At 34.7% G+C, this 24,203-nt stretch overlaps 2 protein-coding genes across 3 annotated transcripts in view; both read right to left on the reverse strand.

Moving 5' to 3' along the window:
* Positions 1-24,203, reverse strand: part of ACADL (acyl-CoA dehydrogenase long chain) — a 711,748-nt gene that overhangs the window by 593,348 nt on the left and 94,197 nt on the right. The gene's annotated exons all lie outside the window — the stretch shown is intronic.
* Positions 1-24,203, reverse strand: part of KANSL1L (KAT8 regulatory NSL complex subunit 1 like) — a 119,045-nt gene that overhangs the window by 49,739 nt on the left and 45,103 nt on the right. For both annotated transcript variants that reach the window (XM_066346535.1, XM_066346534.1), the window contains exons 4-6: positions 22,162-22,359; positions 19,561-19,682; positions 927-1,131 (exon numbers count right to left, since the gene is read on the reverse strand). In XM_066346535.1, the coding sequence (XP_066202632.1) occupies positions 927-1,131; positions 19,561-19,682; positions 22,162-22,359 (525 nt within the window). The remainder of the gene's footprint in view (positions 1-926; positions 1,132-19,560; positions 19,683-22,161; positions 22,360-24,203) is intronic.

Genomic DNA, 24,203 nt, shown 5'->3' on the forward strand with positions numbered 1-24,203 from the left:
TTCAAGTTGGTGGAGCATACTAACAATATCTGAACTACTAAATGATAAAAATCAAACTGTTAATAAAAACTAATTTGTCAGACTCCACATTCCTATTTCTATTGGATCCCATAAAGCCACACTTACAACTGGTTACTATTGAAACAAAGCATCTTGATTTTTATACAAATATATTTAAAATACTTAAATGTACTCATTATAGAAATAATACTGACAGCATAAAAGAGAATTTCTTTCATTTGACATACTCATTAAAAATACAATAGAAAAAAACATGTCATATAATAAGTGCTAGGGATAACTTATTTTGCCCTTCATCACAGTTTGTTTAATATGCATTGAAAATATATGCCTAACATTTTGCCAACAAATAAAAAATATGCTTTTCAAAATGAATGTTTTAATGAAGTATATTTTATTTGTAAAAAGTGTAAGCATGGACATATAAAATGGCACTGCTTACATTCTAGAAAAAGGAAATAGAATAGTCACTGAGATTAACAACTACCAAAACTAAAAATGGAGAGCAACACCCTTTCCACCAAAATTAACTGACAGCTGTGAAGATTTTATTGATTTTTCTTTACTAAACAAAGACAAATATGCAGAACACTTATGTTTTCCTTATTATCCTTACCAATAAAATTTTTAAATCACCTTGACATGCAATTTCCTTCAAATTAGTTTAAGTATAATAGGGTATGTAAATAAATGAAGATGTGAGAAATTTCAGAATACACTGCTATATTTAAAAAATTATTAAATCCCATTAATATAATGCCAATACCTATTATGTCACTTACAAATAATATATTTAAAACTTTCTCGTTGCAGTTATTCTAAATAAGTGTATAATCCATATCCTCTTGTACATGAAATATACTGATGATAAAATTTTTATTCATGTTTCCCAAAGGCAACCTTACCTGTGGAGTCCAATAAAAAGTAGGGCTCAGTCTGTAGAGTTTTCGTTTGTGGAAACTCTGAAGTGGCCTTGTTCGAGCTGCTGTACTCATGATAGTCAAGGATGGAGATTTCAATCTTGTCCTGTCTTTTCTCCTTTTCTTACTGTGCTTCTGGTTAAGTAACCAACTACTCGAGGAAGAGAGCTCATCTAAATTCTCTGAAGCACTGAAATGCCATGGAATAATTGGGGAATAAAGGGAATAAAACAAAACAAACAAACAAACAAAGACAAAGAAAACTAAATGTAAATTGCCTTAATCTACTATGACAGAAGAGTTCATTTTAGCCAACTTAGTGGTAACAACTGGTGAAAGAATCTATATTGATGGGGAATTACATATTCAAGTTGTGGAAATAATTTCTACTTCTATTTTCTCCTGCAAAACAAATATCCCACAGGCTAAAAATGCTCACATGGGTTCACTAGTACAATGTAAATGTTTAGGTGACTCAATAATCCATGTATATTTAAATCAAAAAAAAATTTTGCATATGGGTGATATTACATAGGATTATAGGTTTAAAATAGAGCTACTCTCATCACTGTAATACTGGTTGCTCTTATGGACTACATACTCTTTCAATGAATTTTGAAACAAAGGGGCTATCCTACAATATTTAGGAATTTTTTAAACTTCTGACAGTACAGTAGTCAAAACTATAAAATAATGAAACAGACCACACAAACTACATATGAAAAAGCATATTAATTTTATAATTCTTCATATTAATTTTTAAATATTACACTTAAATATTTTAAAACATCAGAACATAAGGAGGAAGTTAATGCTCATTGCCGTGTAAATTTAACTTCCTTTATACTAGTACATTAAATATAAAATAATTAAGCATTTCAGGCACTACAACATACCAATTTCAACCTTACTTATATAGAGAGAAGCCAGTCAATTTAGTATCTATAATCAAAAAGTGCATCTGTTATATGTGATATGTAAGTTCTAAATGTGCTATTTGGTTCAAGTAGAATCAATCTTTAATGGTAAATGTAAGATATGGTTTTTCTATAGTACTATCACAGGTTTTTAATTAAATTAATGGTTGCTATAAATTATTCTATTAGCTAGTGGATAAAACAAGTAATTCAAGAATGCTTTACACAGAAATAAGAAACCAAAAATAAAGGTGGCTGAATGGCTTATATTGGTGAAACCAAAGAAAATAATTAAATATGAAATTGGTGACTATCATACATTTAACAAATAGATAATTGAGTATACACTATTGACCAAGCCAGTATAGAGAAAAGAGCTTATGATAACTATTTCATTTCAAAAATATTAAGTTCACTCTGCAGAAAGCTCTAGTCAGTAATGTTTTAAGTCCTAGTTAATAAACATTCTAAAGATCTATCTGAGAAAGCCTTAAGGTATAATGCTACTCACAGATTAACAGGTCCAATACATATCCTGATGTTACTTTTTGTGACATATCATGTTTTATTATGGAAACTGTTTAAGATCATCACTGCTAACTACGTTTGCTCTTGAGAAGCCATTCAAGGATCTGGGCCATCATGTCAAGGGAAAGCAGAAGGCTTAGGTGACAGCCAATATCAAGTTAAGCACTGGGCAAGTCAGAGGGCTGACAGAGAAGTGAGTCAAGGTCAGGAAGAAGATAGGTTTCAGCAGGTAGTTGGTGTCAGGGGTGATCAAATCAGAGAGCTAAGATTCAGGAAGCTAGGTATAGGTCCAACACTAAAAAAATGTTCTTCATCAGGCAAGTTAGAAACAACTTTAGGCAGATTATACTGGGTCCTTGAAAGAGACATTGCTTAGGTAGTGTCTAGGCAAAATGAGAAACTCTTACTCTAGGAGCCTGAAGCAGAGTTATCTAACTCTTCTATTTACGACTCCTTAGTCTCCCCTGCCTCACAGGACGCTCAGTCCTAAAGACGGTGAGCCACCATTTCCTTTTTGAATGACAGCACGTAGCTTTTAAATAGAGGCTCACAGGATGTTTTAAAGAAAACCTTGCCATTTGTGTCACTAAATGTTATATTTTCTCATGTCTAAGTTAGCTGACATTATCATAGGAAAAACTGTTTAATTTCATTCTTTTCCTTTAAGTATGTTCCCGGCTGCAAACAATTCATCCTTAGATGAACTAACACTTTCTAACTACTAAGGACCGTTGCAAAGTGTCATCTAAAGTTAACCTCAACCTATACAGTGAAAAATTTAAATATTATTAAAAGAAATGAAAGAAGACACACAAAAAAATAGAAAGATATTCTGTATTCATGGATTGGAAGAACAAACATAGTAAAAAAATAGCCATATTGCCTGACCAGGTGGTAGCGCAGTGGATAGAGTGTCAGACTGGGATGCAGAGGACCCTGGTTCGAGACCCCGAGGTCACCAGCTTGAGTGTGAGCTCATCTGGTTTGAGCAAGGCTCACCAGCTTGAGCCCAAGGTCGCTGGCTCAAGCAAGGCGTCACTTGGTCTGCTGAAGGCCCACGGTCAAGGCACATATGAGAAAGCAATTAATGAACAACTGGGGTGTCGCAACAAAAAACTGATGATTAATGCTTCTCATCTCTCTCCGTTCCTATCTGTCTGTCCCTATCTATCCCTCTCTCTGACTCTCTCTGTCTCTGTAAAAAAAAAAAAAAAAAAAGCCATATTATCCAAAGCAATATACAGATTTAATGCAATCCCCATTAAAATCCCAATGGCAATTTATAAAGAAATAAGAACAAAAAATATCAGATTTGTATGGAATCACAAAAGACCCTGAATGGCCAAAGCAATTGTGATAAAAAAAGAAAAAAAATTGGAGCAAAGCTAGAGACATCACACTCCCTGACTTCAAATTATATTACAAAGTCAGAATAATCAAAACAGCATGGTATTGGTGGTAAAACAGACACACAGAAGAATGGAACAGAATTGAGAGCCCAGAATTAAACCCACATATATATAAGCAAATAATTTCCAACATAGGAGCCAAAAACACACAATGGAGAAAAGAAAGCCTCTTTAATAAATGGTGCTGGGAAAAATGGAGCCACATGGAAAAGAATAAAACTAGACTGTTATCTGTCACCATACACAAAAATTAACTCAAAATGGGTAAAAGACCTAAATATAAGACCTGAGGCAATAAACTACATAGAAGAAAACACAGGTGGTTAACTTATAAACCTTGGTCTTAGAGAAGATTTTATGAATTTGGCTTCAAGAGGTCTCTCTTTCAAGTCTCTCCTTTTCACCAGTTGGAGTTTTTTAATGAATTTAACCAACTAAGGCAGACAGCAACCCTTTCCAAACTCTCCCTGATGCCCAAAGTCCTGCCAATAGTTGAATTTACTGCCTCTTTTCCCTTGAAAGTGTTTGAAGAAATAAAGGCATCACGTGCTCAGGTAACAAAATGACAAGATAACAGTGACCAATTATAAAGAAATTTATAAAATTGGTCTCATATAAACTTACTAAAATGGTCCACTAGGCATTACTTATCCTCTAAATCAGTGGTCCCAACCTTTTTTGGGCCATAGACGGGTTTAATATCAGAAAATATTTTCACGGACCAGCCTCTAGGATGGGACAGATAAATGCATCACGTGACCGAGACAAGCATCAAGAGTGAGTCTTAGATGGATGTAACAGAGGGAATCTGGTCATTTTTTAAAAATAAAGCATCGTTCAGACTTAAATATAAATAAAACGGAAATAATGTAAGTTATTTATTCTTTCTCTGAGGACCAGTACCAAATGGCCCATAGCCCAGGGGTTGGGGACCACTGCTCTAAATGGTAGAAATAAACACCTCTCTCAAATGACCGATAGATTGACACAGGCATTATCTGGTCTAGAGAGAACAGATTATTTGCCCTACCTTGTGTTTTACGTAGGGGAACTATACCTATTACTCAAAGGTAGAGTGAAAAAGAGAACAACTATTTGAGAATTGAGACATAGAGTTTGTCAAATATTTCTAGCTAATATATAGTCTGGGAGATACAGTTTAGATTCTCCAATATCATCTCTGAGCTGTTTTCTGGCATATGAAATTTACAAAGCTTGAAATTGAGACTTTCTGTTTTACTAATTATTATTTTTTATTTTAAAAAAATTTGGAAAAAAGTTGAAAAAAGAAAGCTAAAATATACATAGTTTTCAAAATCCCATCCTATGGTAGAGAACAGGGTAGGGAAATAATCTGTTCTCTTATACCAGATAATATCTGTATGTTGATCTATTGGTCATTTAAAAGAAGTGTTTATTTCTACCATTTAGAGGATAAGTAATGCCTAGTGGACCATTTTAGTAAGTTTATATGAGTCCAATTTTATAAATTTCTTTAAAATTGGTCACTGTTATCTTGTCATTTTGTTACCTGAGCATGTGATACCTTTATTTTTTCACACTTTCAAGGGAAAAGAGGCAGTAAATTCAACTATTGGCAGGACTTTGGGCATCAGGGAAAGTTTGGAAAGGGTTGCTGTCTACCTTAGTTGGTTAAATTCATCAAAAAACTCCAACTGGTGAAATAAACGAATTTTAATTTTCATTAACATTATGATTTATAGCCTTCAAGTCTTTTTTCCTATGAAATCATACTGTACAATGATTTTGTTATCCTGATTTTCCTCCTTATCATTCTAAAATAAGTATGTTCATGTAAGATTACATGCTTACTATACAAAAATTTTTAATAGTTATGTGGCATTCCATCCAGTGGTTGTATAACAATTTATTTAAACATTCCCTATAACATCAGGCTTTAGACTTATATTAATAGAGGTAAAAAGGGGAAAGCAAATTTTTACAAAAGAAAATAATTCCTATTGCCATTACTTTAAAAACATAGCTAGAGAGTTTTATTTCCTTATTGCTGTCACGTACATCTAGCTAATATGATAATGTCGTTCATGGGCACCTAAAATTATCTTGAAAACTTCAGCCTGGAATATGCTGCTAACAATGTTTTCTCATAATGGAGAAGTGACTATAAAATATTATGAGGATAAAATAATTATGTTATATGTGATTTGTTTGCCAGTTTAACTGTAGTTTTTCAATTAGAATACCCAATTAGAAAGAATGGCTGCATTTCATGGGGAAAATGCCATTAGTGGAAATAAATAGCATGGCAGGGATTCACTGAAATTTAATTTCATATCATATTCCGGGACTCATTAAAGCAAAACAAACAACAACAACAATAAAAATCTAGACGTTATTTCAAGTAGAAATTCACTTTCTCAGAGATAATACCCCATAGGGTAAACAAAAATCCATTTACAACATTTTATCTTCATTTTAGAATATGAGATCTAAAAACCAGTACTATCTCTATGATGATAAAATGTAATGCTTCATTTGTTTGAAGATTCAATTTTTTCAGTTGCTTAGGCCCTGGTGATTCATCTTAGATCCAGCTCCCAAGATTAACAAAGCTAAAAAAAAAAAAAAAATCTGACTTCTGGGGACACTGCCACTAAGTGAGAGATGGAGATTGGGAACCAATGAAGAACAAGTGGACAAACAGGTGCCCTGAAAAATAACTAACCAGGAGAATTTACTTTAGACATTATGATAAAAGATCATTAAGATATGAAAAAACTGATCTTAAATACTTTTTTAAAAATGATATTAAACCATAAGTTCTATGTGGTTCACTAAATAAATAAAAAATAAATAATATACTGCATAGGTGGCCAAATTTTAAAAATTCAGAATTTAAATTTTTCTAATCCACTTACATACAAAAATTACAATATAATGTGATATAAAGCTAGAATATATTTTATTTAAAGAACTTCACTTGTGAGCTTACTTGTGTGGCAATTCCAAGTGTACAGAATACAGTGGAAGTTTCAAAAGCCTTTTAAATAACCTAAAATGATCTACTACTGTTGCTGTTCTGAAGGGCTTCTCTCTTACTAGAGAACGTCTCTTACTGGTACAAATACATCTGCCACTTTGGTCACTGGATTTTCTACTCCAGAGTTAAGTGAGATGAGAGGAAACAGAACTGCAGGAAACAGCCATGTGAGCAACAACTAAAATATCAATCTATGAGGAAGAAGAAACAAATATGGAATGCTAATTATCTACAAGAAATCTTGAAAGATATTTCATACATTTAACTCATATTTATTTGTGTTCATGATATGACTCTTACTGATCTACTATAGATGCGAGAAAAATAGCAGTTCATAAGACAGACAAAATAAAAGTCCTTACTCTTCTGGAGTTTATATTTTCACCCAGGAAAACAAATAATAAACACATTAAAACAAATAAAATATCACACTTTTTATCTCACTTGATCCTCACAACGAGCCAGGAAGCAGATTGTTCTCATTTTAACTATGACTTATAAAGTTGTCCAAGATCACAATGCTACCAAGAGGCGGTGCTGGAATTGATCTTGGATTTATCTGATTGCAGAATGATATTCTTAACAATGCAATTTCTTCATAGCATTGATCAGGGTATATTTATACCCTTGATCAGGGTATAAAATTACATTTATTTGTTATTTATATGTGTAATTATTTGTGTAATTGATGTCATTTTCCCCTCACTAACCTCTATATCACGAGGACAGAGACCACATTTGCTGTTGTTCAACATTGTATATACTGTATATATATCCATATATCTGCTCTGCCCAATCCAATGCCTGGCGCAAGAAGTCACTTCATAGTGACATGAAGGCATCTGTTAACTATTAAGTGAGTTATTTTACAGAAATACAACTATTAATCTTAATAGCCCCTGAGGATGCAGTCATAATGATGAGCCTGAGTTATCCAAAAAATAGAATTAGTTCAGTATCATCCAAGAAAGGTAATGTGTAATAAATTTTACTTAAACAATTCTTCCCAAGTGCTTTATTTGAAAAGTTTTTGGCACTTGAGTACAATCATCATTCCTCCTATTGTCTTGGATACCTCTTTCCATAATACCTTCTAGAAAAGCAGTTCTCAACCTGTGGGTTCCGATGGCTTTAGGCGACCCCTGTGTTTTGGTCGTTTGACCCCCGCCGGGGTCGCGACCCACAGGTTGAGAACTGCTGTTCTAGATTATTCTTAAGGGTGCTAATACATGTTGGGTAATTTCTCTCTAATCACTAAATGTCTTGATTTAAGCTAACATAAAATTATTACATTTAAAGCAAAGCATAACAGCGATGCTACAAAAATATACATTTTAGACTGTATTGAAATCTATGTTTATATTTTTCCTTTGTTTGAAAAAATGGAATTTCTCAAAAATAAACATTTACTTGGAGAATACTAGCAATAAAAATAATTTTAGAAAATATTTGTGTCCCAGTAAATTTAAAGAAGTGAGATGCAGAGATTAATAACTTGCCCAAGGTCACAAAACATTGAAAACAAAAAGAATATGTAAAAAAAGTGTACTCCCATAACCACAAGTTATTCTAAAGCTACTAAATTATTTTTTTTTTAAAAACAACTATAATTAACAATAAACAAAAGTTAAAACTTTTTTTTTGCGGGGGGAGAAGTTAAATACCCCGAGATGGTCTATTGACCTGAATTTTAGAGTATTTGATTTAATAGCAGTATCCCATAAAAACTAAGCAAACCAAAGACAGGCTATCAATTTCATATCTTCCCAAGAGATAGAATGGAATAATAGATGGTACCTTAGTGACTCCCAATGTCTGTGTGATGAACGTCTTCAATAATAGCTGGCCCATAAGTCTTTATGTGCCCTCAAATCTTTGTCATAACTCTGGCTACTTTGAAGCACTTTTTAAAAAAAGTAACACCAGATCTAAATCAGTGACTAAGTTGCTGCCCAAGATAAGAAAGAAGTAACAAATTATACCTAAAAAATATCAATGGCTAACATTATTAGGTTGTTTCTTATGTGCCCAGCATTATTCTAAAAGTTTTACATATACTATCTCATTTACTTCTCATACAACTATATAATGTATTCTTACTGTATTATAATCATATCTGGTAGGTTTACTACAACACATACATTTTAACTCTTGCTCAATCTGTTGAGTAGTATAATACATTTCAATAGACCCAATACATATACCTTTTAAGATAATATTAATATATATGATTGTAGACCATTGGGTTAGAGCAGACTCTGAATGATTGTCAAATGTTAGTTAAGACTTTATAAAATCTTTGGAACAGAGAGACTATAAATATTTAGATGCCACAATGACTTTAAGAGTATGTAAAGTAAATATATATTATTTATCACAGTAAATTACTAAATATCCTGTTATTTTTAAGTATACCTTTTGCCTTCATCTACAAATATACCTTTTGCATATATCTGCAACTTTCTATTATTGTACTGCTATTATCAGATCTGACATTTGTACGAATTTACATATTTCAGTTGACTATGTACCTCAAAACTTACAACTGAATGTATGAATCCTTTTCAGGTCATAGGGGAAGGTCACAGGGGACAGTTAAAAATATAGTGTGGCTACTGATCCTTTTCTTTAGCCATTCTTCATCTGCTTTCCACAGTACATATGATTGCTTTCATTGGACAAAACAGCAGACGTCTTAGATTAAGATAAAATTGACTGATAAAGAAAAGGACAAGGACTATAGAATCAACAATGGGATAACTCTTATCACCAAATCTTAAGGTAATGTTGAGATTTAATTCTTTCTCTTTTAACAAATTAAATGGCACATTATGACTTGTCTTAAAATTTTGACTAAATTTTACTCACAAATTTAGGATGAATGTCATTTAAATATATTTTCAAAACTATGTTGACCACTGTATTTTCTAGTTATCCTTTTTGAAGTATATAATTTGTACTCTATTTTTAAAAACCTTTTATTGTGAAATATAAGGTACCTATAGATAAGTATCCAAAACATTTATCTTATGTTTGACTTGTAAATATAAATCAAGGCTTCACCTACTTCTCCACTGTCTAAACACCTTTCAGGGGCTCAGGCCGGTTGGCTCAGTGGTAGAACGTTGGCCTGGCGTGCAGAAGTCTCGGGTTTGATTCCCGGCCAGGGCACACAGGAGAAGCGCCCATCTGCTTCTCCACCCCTCCCCCTCTCCTTCCTCTCTGTCTCTCTCTTCCCCTCCCGCAGCCGAGGCTCCATTGGAGCAAAGATGGCCCGGGCGCTGGGGATGGCTCCTTGGCCTCTGCCCCAGGCGCTAGAGTGGCTCTGGTCGCAACAGAGCGACGCCCCGGAGGGGCAGAGCATCACCCCCTGGTGGGCAGAGCGTCGCCCCCTGGTGGGCGTGCTGGGTGGATCCTGGTCGGGCGCATGCGGGAGTCTGTCTGACTGTCTATCCCCGTTTCCAGCTTCAGAAAAATACAAAAATAATAATAATAATAATAATAAAAATAAACACCTTTCAGGTCAAGAAATGAAACATTATCAACACCTAGAAAGCCTCCTCCCCCATACAAACTTCCTTTTCACACTTAGAGTGATCATAAGTTATAGTCATACTTTTAGCAGCCTCCCAAATAATTCAAGGACTTTGAGAACAATTTACATTCATTTACCTTCCTCCTCCTAATCTATATGCTATTATTACTATGGGCTTTTTAAAAATCCCCTTAGACATATTTTACTACTGTTTGTTCACATATGGCCATATAGTTATTTAACATTTTATTGGTTCTTTATTTCTTCTTATACCCCACTGACATATCTGGGATCATCACTATCTACTGCCTGAAGCACATCCTCTATGATTACCATTAATTAGAGCCTTCTAGTGATAAACTCTAAGTTTTCATTTGTCTGAAAATATTTGTGTTTCACACTCAAACTTCAAAGATGTTTTCTCTGGGAATAGAATTTTTAGGTAGGCCGTTATTTTCTTTCAACACATGTAAGATAACTTTTCACTGTACTCTAGCTCCAATTCACTGGGGAACAATTTTTTTTTTCATTTTCTGTTGCATGAGGTTTTAGAACTGTTTCTAAATATGTCTGCATCGCTGATTCCAAATCTGAAATCCATTTTTTGGTGCATGCTCTAGTTTTTATGCAATTTTAACTTCTTTCTGTTACAGTTAATGGCATGCATTGGTTTTTAAATTGGAGTTAAAGGCCAATGGCTCTTGGATTGAATATAATCACAAGGCAATTAATGTTTTACAAACATCACTTTTACATAATGGTAGTTGTTTTTAAATGTAAAAAATTATTATCTGATATAAACACCCTCTTATTTTGTTTTAAGATTGAATCATGGCTTCTTTGAGTAGGGGTAAATGTAAGAATAGTCCTGATACCTTCTGTTATATATGTGGCTGTTACACACTTCAACGTCAAAGGTACACTATGTCATCATTTGTGACACGTGCATATATTTCCTATTTTCAACTTCCCCTTGGCAATCAAGACAAGAATTGGGCTCCTCATATTATGTGTCATAATTGTGAAAAAATGCTTCATATCTGGACAAAAGGAAAACACAAAGGAATGCCTTTTGGTATTCCCATGGTTTGGCGTGAACCTAAGGACCACAGCAGTGACTGTTATTTCTGTCTGATCCATACAAAGGGCATTGGCAAGAAAAAACAGCATATGATTGCATATCCTAATATTCCTTCAGCAATACAAACGATATCCCACACTCTGAGACACTCCTGGTTCTAGTTTTCAATGGATTTATTTCTTCTAAGGATGAAGAAAGTGAACATGGTGACCAAGTATATTTTGATAAGATGCATAAGGAAATGGTTGTAGAATCTGAAGGGTCTTCTTCTGATGCCAAGCAGTCATTAACCCCTCAGCAGTTTAGCCAACCTGAATTGAATGACTTAGTAAGAGATTTGGGCCTATCAAAGAAAGCAGCTGAGTTATTAGCCTCCAGGCTTCAAGAAAAGAATGTACTTCACTGGTCAGCTAATGTATTCCATTTCAGGAAGCGTGAGCAAATTTTTGTGGACTTTTTTTTCTGAAGACACTTTGTTTACCATGATATCAGTAATCTTCTCAGCCACCTAGGTGTTACCACTTACAGTCCAACAGAATGGCGGCTATTTCTTGACAGCTCTAAACGGAGTCTGAAATGTATTCTCCTACACAACGGTAATGTTTATGCACCGGTTCCAACTGGTTATTCAACTCATCTGCGAGAAGATTATAATGACATAAAAATTGTCCTCGACTTTCTGAAGTATGAGCAGCATAACTGAATAATTTGTGTGGATCTTAAAATGGTAATTTTCCTGCTAGGACAACAGAGAGGTTTCACGAAGTATCCTTGCTTTCTGTGTTTGTGGGACAGCCAAGCTCGGAAGAAACACTGGACACAGAAGGAGTGGCCAAAGCGTGCAGCTCTGGAAGTAGGGATGCAAACTATTGTGAATGAACCTGTAGTTAATCGAGACAGGATCATTTTCCCCCCCCACTTCACATCAAACTTGGCTTAATGAAGCAGTTTGTTCAGGCTTTGAATAGAGAAAGCGAACGCTTTCCACATATTATTTCTGCTTTTCCTGCCTTGTCTTTCGAGAAGATAAAAACAAGTTTATTTGATGGACCTTAAATTCAAACCCTCATACGTGACGAAGAATTTGCCAGGAAGATAAATAAGGAGGAGAAAGCAGCATGACAGTCTTTTGTGGCAGTTACAAAGAACTTCCTTGGCAACAAAAAAGCAGAAAACTATGAACTTCTGGTTCAAAGGATGCTGTTGGCTTTCTGCGACATTGGATGTAACATGAGCATTAAGATTCACTTCCTGGCCTGACCAGGCCATGGTGCAGTGGATAGAGCCTCGGACTGGGATGCGAAGGACCCACGTTCAAGACCCCGAGGTCGCCAGCTTGAGCGTGGGCTCATCTGGTTTGAGCAAAGCTCACCAGCTTGGACCCAAGGTTGCTGGCTTGAGCAAGGGTTTACTCGGTCTGCTGAAGATCCATGGTCAAGGCACATATGAGAAAGCAATCAATGAACAACTAAGGTGTTGCAATGTGCAACAAAAAACTAATGATTGATGCTTCTCATCTCTCCGTTCCTGTCTGTCTGTCCCTGTCTATCCCTCTCTCTGACTCTCTCTGTCTCTGTAAAAAAAAAAAAAAAAAAAATTCACAAAATTCACTTCCTGAACAGTCACCTTGATAAGTTTCCCAAAAATCTTGGAGCTGTTAGTGATAAGCAGACTACTGCTGGAGCATCAGACAAGATTGTCCTCAACAAGTACACAAATGCAAGAGCTACAAATGCAAATTTTTTCAGCCCTGGCTGGTTGGCTCAGTGGTAGAGCGTCAGCCTGGCGTGCAGAAGTCCTGGGTTCGATTCCCGGCCAGGGCACACAGGAGAAGCGCCCATCTGCTTCTCCACCCCTCCCCCTCTCCTTCCTCTCTGTCTCTCTCTTCCCCTCCCGCAGCGAGGCTCCATTGGAGCAAAGATAGCCCGGGCGCTGGGAATGGCTCCTTGGCCTCTGCCCCAGGCACTAGAGTGGCTCTGGTCAGGACAGATCGACACCCCAGAGGGGCAGAGCATCGCCCCCTGGTGGGCGTGCCAGGTGGATCCTGGTCAGGCGCATGCAGGAGTCTGTCTGTCTCTCCCCGTTTCCAGCTTCAGAAAAATACAAAAAAAAAAAAAAAAAAAAAAAGTACAAATGCAAATTTTTGCCTGAATAGAATTTAAATAAGTTTTGCACAAATTTTATGATTAAAATAAGTGTTTTAATATGTTCTATTTCAAAGTTGTAGACAAATTCTGATGCAGTCATATCTTTTAGTGTATTAGTATCTTTTAGTGTATTAGTATATTTACATTATATAGATTATATTTTCACAAAGATGATGCCCAAGAAGACATTCTACTTCATTATGTTAAACTAAATGTTGAAAATTTTAAAATAAGATGAAAACCTAAAATCTTAAATTGCAAAAAACACTGTAGCTTACAAGAAAAACTAATGTCAGATTTGAAATCAGCACACTCGAATTAGGTAAGAACAAGTGTTTTTGTAGATGCAACAAAAATTTTGTTCCCCAGTGTATCACTCTTGAGAAGTCAGCTGTCAGTTGAATCACGGCTTTAATTAAGGCATGTCCTCCTCCTCCCTGGCCTCCACTGTTGCTTTTAGATGTTCCATTTGTCTCTCCCCTCCAACATTTTCTCTATATTTCTAGGGATAGATTTCTTTTTATCTGTCCTGCTCAGAAAATCTGTGTTTGGCTTCCCAAACCTGTTGTGTTTCATTAAATCAGGTAATTTTTAGCCAGTACCTCTTCAAATATTGCTCCTGCTCCATTCTCTATCTCATCTTCCAGGTCTCAAATTAAGTCTCAGATTCGACTTGCTCTGTATGTTTTCCTTTAAAATGACTCTTGTATTCCATTGTTTTGTCTCTTTTCCTACATTCTGGAATTTTTCTTCTATCTTCTATTCTATGTTATACATTCTCTCTTCAATTGTGTCACATTGCTGTCAAACTCACTTACTTGGATTTTAATTTCAATATTTTTTAAAAGTCTTATTTGGACATTTTCCCAATTTGATATGTCACTTTTATAGTTTCTTCTCTGCAGATATTTTCCAGGCTAACTTTAATCTCTAAAATCAGAATAAGCCCTGTTTTTAATAGTGTTTGCTAATTGTAATGTCTGAAAACTTTATGATCAGTTTTTGCTGGTATTTACTTTTTATTCTCACTCTTATTGCTTTGTTTCTGCACAAGTTTGACAATATTTGACTGTGTGCTGATCAGTGACCTTGAAAAATTATTCCTGAGATATTTCTGGGACTAAGAAATAAGGTGCCTTTCTCCAGAGAGAATCTGTATTTGCCGCGGCCATCTACCTTGTAGTATTATCCATTCTAGAACCCCTTTTAAACTAGGAATTCTATGGATGACTCATTGATGCAAATTTGAACTGAAAACTCCAAGTCAAAAATAGGTTTGCTTTTTTTCTTTTATCTTCTGCTCTGCTCAGCACCAAGGTTAATCTCCCAAATGGTACTGAAGGCATGCAGAAGGAGGAACAGTGTAACTTCTGATTACACTTACTGTAAAGGTGTAGCCCCTGAAGGGGGGTGGTCCTAGCTAAATATGAGGGAGATTTCATGTAATATTCCCACTATAGGCAAGGGCATAGGCTTTCTCCTCCTCTCACCCCACAAACTATTAAAACTGTTTGTTTGGATTTAGTGATTGTTCTGGATTTAGCTTTGACTTCTCTTTCTCTCTCTTCTCCCACAAAGCTATCAAAACCTCAGCTTAAAAAAAAAAATCCTCGACTTAATTTTGTCAGAGATTGGCCTCAGAAAAAATGAGATTGCTATGCTTTGCTTAGTTTTCTGAGTGCTTATTTTTTCTTAGCTTATGGCTTAGAAATATTAACAACATTCATTAATTTCTCTTTTCAAAATAAACAATAAAATATTTTTATTCAATTCAGCAATTCCATTTCTGGATATATAAAAGCAGGGATTCACATGGGTATTGTATACTCATGTTCATTGCGGCATGATTCACAATACCCAAAAGGTAGAAGCAACCCAAATGTCCTCCAAGGATCAATGCACAAACAAAATGTGGTCCAAACATAACCTAGACTATCATTCAACCTTAAAAAAGAAGGGAATGTTGATACACGCTTCAATATGCATTAACCAGTATGCTATGTAAAATAGCCAGTCATAAAAGGACAAATACTGTATGAGTTCACTTACAGGAGTACCTAAAGTAGTCAAATTTATAGAGACACAAAGTAGAATGGTGCTTGCCAAGGACTGGAAAGAAGGAAGAATGGGGAGTTACTGTTTAATGGACGTTTCAGTTTAGATGGGGGGGTGATGAATGATGGTGATTGTTGCACCCCAATGTGAATTTCCTTAATGCCACTAAACTTAAAAATGGTTAAAATGGTAAACTTTATGTTATGTACATTTTACCAGAAGTTTTAAAATTCTTATTCAAATGATGAGTTTTCTTACTTTCGCATTTACTTAAATACATAAAATGAATAGTGTTTCTATGCTTACGAGGGGCGGCTTGATAAAACATTTTAAGTTGAGTCTGAATAACATCAAATAGACAAAGCCCTTACATTTGAAAAGCTTTGAGTCTGAAAAAATAACAAGATACAAGAAATAAAACTACAACTCATTGACATTACTCCCAGGGTCAAAGGCTCATATACATAAATAGATAAATTTCACATTGTTACATTGTTTCAATACAGATATCACTAAATAAAGCTTTTCCATATATTACTATAACATATGATTGTTTCTTCAATCAATTTTCAAAATCTATGGTAATATCCTAAAATGTGAGTAATGTAAAACAATCCATTAAATTTATAGAATTTGCCCTGGCCAATTGGCACAGTGGTAGAGCCTCAGCCTGGATTCAATTCCTGGTCAGGAAACACAGGAGAAGTCATCATCTGTTTCTCCACTCCTCCCCTTTTCCTCTCTCTTCCCCTCCTGCAGCCATGGCTCAATTGGTTCGAATGCATCAGCCCTGGGCACTGAGGCTGGCTCCAAGGAACCTCTACTTCAGTGCTAAAAATAGCTCAGTTGCTAGCATGGCCCAGATGCACAGAACATCAGCCCCAGACTAGGTTGCTGAATGGATCCCGGTGGAGGTGCATGCAGGAGTATGTCTCTGTATATCCCCTACTCTCACTTGGAATAGGAAGAAAAAAAACTTATAGAATTTCACTACTACATGTTTTATAAAAAGCTGAATTAAACAATACAGTACTTTTAAATTCTTAAATAGTTTTACCAATATCAATTAAGTACTTTTTAAAATATTGTTAAGGGGTTAAAAAATACCCTTAGAAACCACATAACATTCTTCTCCAGGGATGGGCTGCTTGTGCTATAATAAAAGGGGGGAGGGAGGGCAGAGGGAAGGGCCAATGTTTTACTTGTTACTTGCTATCCAAACCTTTACCTAACTCCTGCAACACCATTTTCCACTCTCAACTTGGCTGCTACCACTTTATAAACAACTGCATCTATATTCATCTTAATCTTTTTCATGCCACTCTCAAGAACATGTATTTTCTTCTGGCATAAGGTCCCTCCAACATAACTTTGTGATATAAAGTTCCACATTCTCCATCCCTAGCTCTTGCCCTCCCTTTTAATAAAGTTACACTTCTTCCATATTAAAACAAAATATGGCCTCACAATCAGCAGCCTCGAAAGTATAATCTCGATTCCTTCTCTCTACTCCATCTCCATCTTCATCCTTATTAACCAACGCTTCTCTCTCTCTGTCATGTCCTGCTGAAGTCTCAGTTTACAACTGACAAAACCAAGAGATATTTCCAGTACCTCTCTTTGGCACACAACCACCATGTATTCTCAAAATTTTCTACTTGTCATTCAGAAAGTTTACTCTCTTATCTGCAATAATTCCAATTTTTATGTTCCTTCCTAAATAGGTTTGTTTTTATGGTATATATCATCATAAGTAGGACATTTACAAAAAATTTAATGAGACCAGGAGTATCTCTCAAATCTTTTATTTCACACAGCAGCTTGCTAGTTATCTGGCAACAAAGTGTTTAAAATTTGCTCACCTTCTCTTTGATGAAAAGTAGCTATTATATTTTCTACTGAATGTTAGAGTATAAAAAAATTTTTCCTTGAAGGGACATAAAATATTTTGATAATAAATATGAAAAAATGCTATTTGAAAGAACTGTGTAATGTAGACAGTATTTTTTTAAATGCTGATTGTTGCCAAAAATAAGTTAGTAAAGTAAGATTAATTAAAACACATATCAGCACACTTCAAAAAGGTAGAGAACAAATTTTTATGTGCTTTCAAATCTATCTAATGAAGAATTTTAGTTGGTTTTGAACTTGTAACAAACTTTCAGAAATAAACCTTCCAAACAGTTTATAAGAACAACTAAATGTCTTCAGGAAAGATGGAAACTACTACCTGATTTCAACAAGAACCTTTTAACCATAAGATAGGTAATTTAAAAAGTATGATTTAGTAAATACAGCTAATGTTACATTTCTTTCATTTGGATATACATATCTTTATTAGGTATCTTTTTCAACTATTGACAGCTATTAAAAGACAGATAACCAACTGCACATAATTCCATTATGAATATATATTTTAGACAATTATGCATTTACCTACTAGACTACAAGTTATTTCAAAGTAGCAACTCTGTCTTCTTCATTTCTGTATCCCTAAGGCTTTGACTATATGGCATTCAGCAGATAGTTATGAAGTAATTTGTGAAGAATGAACAAATATACAAGCAAGTATATTAAAATGAAAATATGTACACACACACACATACACATATACCTAAGTATATGTTTAATACTTGTTAAATAAATTATTTCCTAAAATGGGTAACCCCAAATAAATACCTAAAATGGGTAGCCCAAATCACAATGTACATACAGCAAGTCACATATATCGATTTGATGGTGTTTAATGGCTTAACTTGCAATTATGATTTCTTAATTACATAGTATATGTTCTCATAAATAAATGTATCATAGTTTTTCTATATAACATGTGAGAATCTTTACTTTCAAAGTGAATCATCAGTGATACAATAAAGACGACAAAAAAATAAAGCAAAACAAGACTAATAAAAAACCTGTTTCCTTGACATAACAATGGATAAATGATCCAGCATAAATAAAACTGTAAAAGTATTAAAAACTAGACTTTCAAAATAACAAGTAAAAACTAAAAATCAAATAACAGCATTTTTATTTTAAGACTTGGTTTATATCCATAAATCTCGTTAAGAATATCATAGCTATTTAGCATAATTTACAGCATGGTATAAATTTTCCTTTCAAGCTATACTTAAAATATTTAATAATAAATCATATAATTATTAATATCTATTTCAAAATATTTAATTACACTTAGTCCTCTATAGTAATTAAAGCAAAGAAGCCCACATTACAATTTTACTACAAAAAAAATTAGATGTGTTCCCAAAATTGTATTTTATTAAACTCTTATAATTCTAGTTTCTAGTTGCATCTTTGAAAGGAAAAACTCAAAGGGAAAAGTAAGCAAAATAAAAGAGAACAAATGCTATTCCAAAAAAGAGATTATATATATAATAATATAGATAATTTATATAATAATATTCATTACATCCAGAAAAAAAAATTTACTTTATAAACACTCAAACACAAAATGATTAGGTAAAACTTAACTGAATTTTATGAATAGTATTTATCAATCTTCTGTGCCCAATCGATATGTAGGGTCTTTTTTCTTAAAGTGCATTACAAGGGCAGTAGGGAGTTTAAGAATATAAAACGTACAAAATGGAAGATGTATTAAATAAATCAGTAACCTGTAGCAAATGGTATCACTGTTTGGGTTTTTTGGGTTTTTTTGGGAAACATTATAAAACTTCCTGGAAAGCTGTCTCCCTCATTCTCAGGTTTATAGTTACCTTAATTATATAAGTTTGATTTCTCTAAAAATATATCCTATTGATTGTACTCTAAGTCTAACAGGTCGATTGAGTGTACTCAAACAGTGCATAAGAAAAAAAAAGCAGCTGTAATACTTAAATGAAAAAAACAAAATAAAAATAAAATAAGCCAAACTTAGAAGCAAAACTATCCTGTTGATACCTACCTCCTGGAAATGCCATTAGCCAGACATTTATGGCTACAGGATTTAGAGGAGAGGGGTGACGAAGTTGGGGACAAGTTGAGAGGGGCAATCAAACTGTTGATGATCTCTGTCAACTGTGCACTCTGTAAGAAAACAGGCAACTGCTAAGCAAGAAATGTGAGTTAAATCTCAGGTCTTTAGTGTCTATTAAATGTTTAACTTGTCATGAAACACGTAAAGATTTATATTTTAGTAAAAACGGGCATTGGCAAAAGAAGCTTTACAGCTGTATGTGAAAGAGTTTATTCTTGTATTATTTATTGATTATTGTATTATTTGATACAAACAACTGTAAACCTACTTTTGCCCACCTCTGTATTTTAAACCATAAAGATGATTTATAGAACTATTGATATTTCCATTTCTTATCAGTAAATTTATATTTTAAAGTACTACTCCTTTTTCATTGTGGTTCCTTTATCTACTCGTCCTATCCTCTAAAACACTTGAACTCAGCTAATAGCATCTATGTAGTATTTCCTTTGAGGTAGCCAAGTTAATAATAACAAAAATCATAGCTATATTTATTAAGTGTGCACTAGGTGCGAGGCACTGTACCAGGCAATGATGATTTCTACTCATTACACCTAACCTGCAAAGTAGATAATGTTAGAATTACTGATATTACCATATGTAAGATCAATTACAGAGGAGGAGATTGAAGCAAAGAAAGACTGAGAGGTCTGACCAAGGATCATATAGTTTGCTGAGAAATGGAACTGTGATTCAAATTAAGACCTGAATCTCATTCCACACTGTTTCCTAATATTTTTTCCTAATTCAAAAATATCCGTTTTTTTAGGTATCCAAAATTTTCATTGCCCCTTATTCCAAATGTAAATCTATGTAATTTATTTGTAATGTGTAATAAATACTAAATCATTATCAAAATAATCATCTAAAACAATTAAAATAACATAGACCACATCAGTGGAAATAGTATATTTCTACAAAGGAATGACAACTATATTTACCACATAGGTAATCCATGTTTATTACAGAAGAAAGGAAAGTACAGAGAGGTGAAAAAGTTAAAGAAAATCTCCTGTAATTGTATTTCACACAGAAAACCACTGCTAAAATCTTGGTTTATAGCCATACCTTCACACTAAATTTTTTGAGAATATGTGAGCATTAGTGTACATACAAGATGTAATATACACAAACAAACACACGTTCCTAATTAAATCATGTGACATCAATTTCCTAATACCTGGTTTTCTCACAATCTAGAATGTCTATACTTAAAAAAAATACCTAGCCCTGGCCGGTTGGCTCAGTGGTAGAGCGTCGGCCTGGCGTGCAGAAGTCCCGGGTTCGATTCCCGGCCAGGACACACAGGAGAGGCGCCCATCTGCTTCTCCACCCCTCCCCCTCTCCTTCCTCTCTGTCTCTCTCTTCCCCTCCCGCAGCGGAGGCTCCATTGGAGCAAAGATGGCCCAGGCGCTGGGGATGGCTCCTAGGCCTCTGCCCCAGGCGCTAGAGTGGCTCTGGTCGCAACAGAGTGACGCCCTGGAGGGGCAGAGCATCGCCCCCTGGTGGGCAGAGCGTAGCCCTCTGGTGGGCGTGCCGGGTGGATCCCGGTCGGGCGCATGCCGGAGTCTGTCTGACTGTCTCTCCCTGTTTCCGGCTTCAGAAAAAAAAAAAAAAACCCAAAAAAACCCTAGACCTATTGCCCCATTTTATTAGTTGTAAGAAATTCTATTATAAAATAGAGGGGTATATGAAATTATTCTTTTGAAATTCTTCATTTGTATGAAACTAATAACATGCTATATTAGAAAAGAGACTAAAGAATATGATAAAATTAAATCTAAAATTTGAATTCTTCAGAAATCTTTTATGAAAGGACCTTTAATGACTTTATTTTAACCTTTGAGTAGTGAATTTTTTTCATGCTCGCTGACCCCCAGGATTGAGTTTTTGTTTTTCAAAAATTGAAATTAGTTCTAGTTACAGTTTTATTAACTTAAAATCATGTTTGTTTGATAACCAATTTATGGAAACAAGAATAACATACATTGGCCTTTTTTTAATGTTGCCTTACACATGTACGATTGTACTCTGGATGGTCAGGAGGCACGAGGATGTACATGAACATTCATACTACTCAAAGAGTAATAGTACTACTCAAAGGGTAATGAGTAATAGTACTCATTTGTACTATTACTGATTTTTAGATTAAAGCTCATTTTCAAAATAATCAATACAAATAGATTATACAGTTATCAAGCATTCATTAGATTATCCCTGCAAAAAAATGTAGAGTATCAATTCCCCAGCCTGAGACACAGACACATTCTTTTCTTTCTCTCCCTCCAAAAATACCATCTAAAATATTCTAAACCACTGCAGGTCACTGGTCAGATGTCTAAACAACTGGCCGAGAGAGAGAACATTACAACCAACCCCTAGCTTTATCCTAACAAACACCCACTTCAGCCCAATAAAATGTCATATGCCTGAGTCCAGATCCCAAGGAGACACACATATCTACTTAAATAGTTTATAAAATCTATTCAAAGTTATTTCATGCCACTCACACCACACTTTTCTCATTACCTGTTTTTCTATGTTACGAAGAAGCAGTGTAGGGCTACTCGGTGACATTTCAAAATCTTGTTCTGGTAAAGGGTCTTGACTCTCTTGGGGAATCTGAGGATTCCCTGTACTAGTTAATGAAGTTGCTTGTTCTGCAAATTGTATTTGTTTTCTCACAGTGTCTTTTGGAAGTCGACATTCTTCTAGGATCACTATGCCCTAGGCAAACAGCATTAAAGAGTTGAAATGAAAACAAATCGACTGCTAAATTAACCTTAATATTATCATACACTTGAAACCATGCTTCCTCTTACCCCTTGAAAATCAGAAAATACACACTTGAAAGTAGCTTAACTCTAAAAAACTGGCTGATTTAAAACATGTGCAGTTAAAATAACATGTATGTCTGATGGATCAGGCCTATAAAATATTGTCATAAATTATATACATGCAGTTATTTGTCTTATTGGTTTAAGCATTAAAAGCATGACACATTTAGAATGAAGTTAATGGCTGATATGCAAAATATGAACATTTCAGACAAATTTAGAACATTTCCTGATTTAATCTTATGATATTTTGGTCACTAGCATTTCCATTTGAGTTTTATATTTGAGCACTCTCAATTTCATAAATTAAAATACCAAAGCTATAAAGATCCCAATAGTAATCTAACATTATATTAACTTCTTTCAGAGCCATGTAAGGATCCCTGAGCCTGTCGCTGCCAATCAGCAATTGGGGGAGGGGACACAACTGAACCATTGAGAAAAAGTACTCTGCAGGCCAATCAAAGCTCCAGATACAGGGCAGATGAGATTATTTATTTTAGTGAGAGGGAGGAAGCAGAGAGACAGACTCCCACATGCGCCCCCACCGGGATCCACCCAGCAAGCCCACTAGGGTGTGATGCTCTGACCATCTGGGGCCGCTGCTCTGTTGCTTAGCCACCCAGACTTTTTTAGCACCCAAGGCCAACTCACTAGAACCATTGCTGTGAGAGGGGAAGAGAGAGAGAGAGAAAGAGAGAAAGGGGGGGGTGGAGAAGCAGACAGTTGCTTCTCCTGTGTGTCCTGGCCAAGAACTGAATCCAGGACATCCACACACCTGGCTGATGTTCTACCACTGCGCCAACCAGCCAGGGCCCAGATGAGTGTATTAACAATACCAGCTTTAAACTTTGATGGGCTATTTTCTGAAATGTAAGTAAGTAATCAGAGGAAAAAGTAGGGATCTATCTTCCTCTACACTCCCTGCCACACACATAAACTTTTTCTTCAAATGGCTTTCTAAACTCTCTCTCACATTTCCTACCTGCTTCATTCCAACTGTTATCCCCCTTAGGTCTCTCAGAGGCAATGGAAACAGGAAAGAAAGGGGGGAAGAAGTGCACAGATATGATCTTAATGACTTTATAGTCAGTTTTCACCGCAAAACTTCTTCCCTTTTTACCCCTTTTATCCCCTGTAAAGAATAACACATATTATTATATAATATACATGTAGATGTTGATTTTTGCAAAAATACCAATCAGTGTTTATAGACTAGTTGAAAAGGTATTAAATGCCTAATGTGCCTAAAATATTATATTCCTGTAATGAAGAACAGACTAACACAATATAACTGTACAGTATTTCAAGATGGAACAAATTAAATAACTGCTGTGTGTCAGGTTACAGCATGTATAAATGCTATTTATAGGATGAAAATTGCCTATAGAATATAATATGTTATAGATGAGTAGTTTTAGTTTACACTATCATTTAGAAAATATAAAATTTTACAATAAAAATAGCTGTTATTAAACGTACATTTTATTATTTTGTAGTACAGTAACATATCACCACTGATGCTTGAAAAAAGTGAAAAATAAAGTATTCTTTTAACCTATACTTACAACAATGCTAGTAACTTTACAAAAAAAAGGGGACCCAATTTTTGATCCTAGGTCAATGACTATTTTCTTACTATGTACAAATATGGCTGTTAAGAAATCTGAAGAAATATATTTAAAAGAAGTTTCTGGTCTATTTGATATTTTGAAAATTAAATTAGACTTGATA

The sequence above is a fragment of the Saccopteryx leptura genome, chromosome 7 (genome assembly GCF_036850995.1).
Source record: "Saccopteryx leptura isolate mSacLep1 chromosome 7, mSacLep1_pri_phased_curated, whole genome shotgun sequence".
Taxonomy (NCBI): Eukaryota; Metazoa; Chordata; class Mammalia; order Chiroptera; family Emballonuridae; genus Saccopteryx; species Saccopteryx leptura.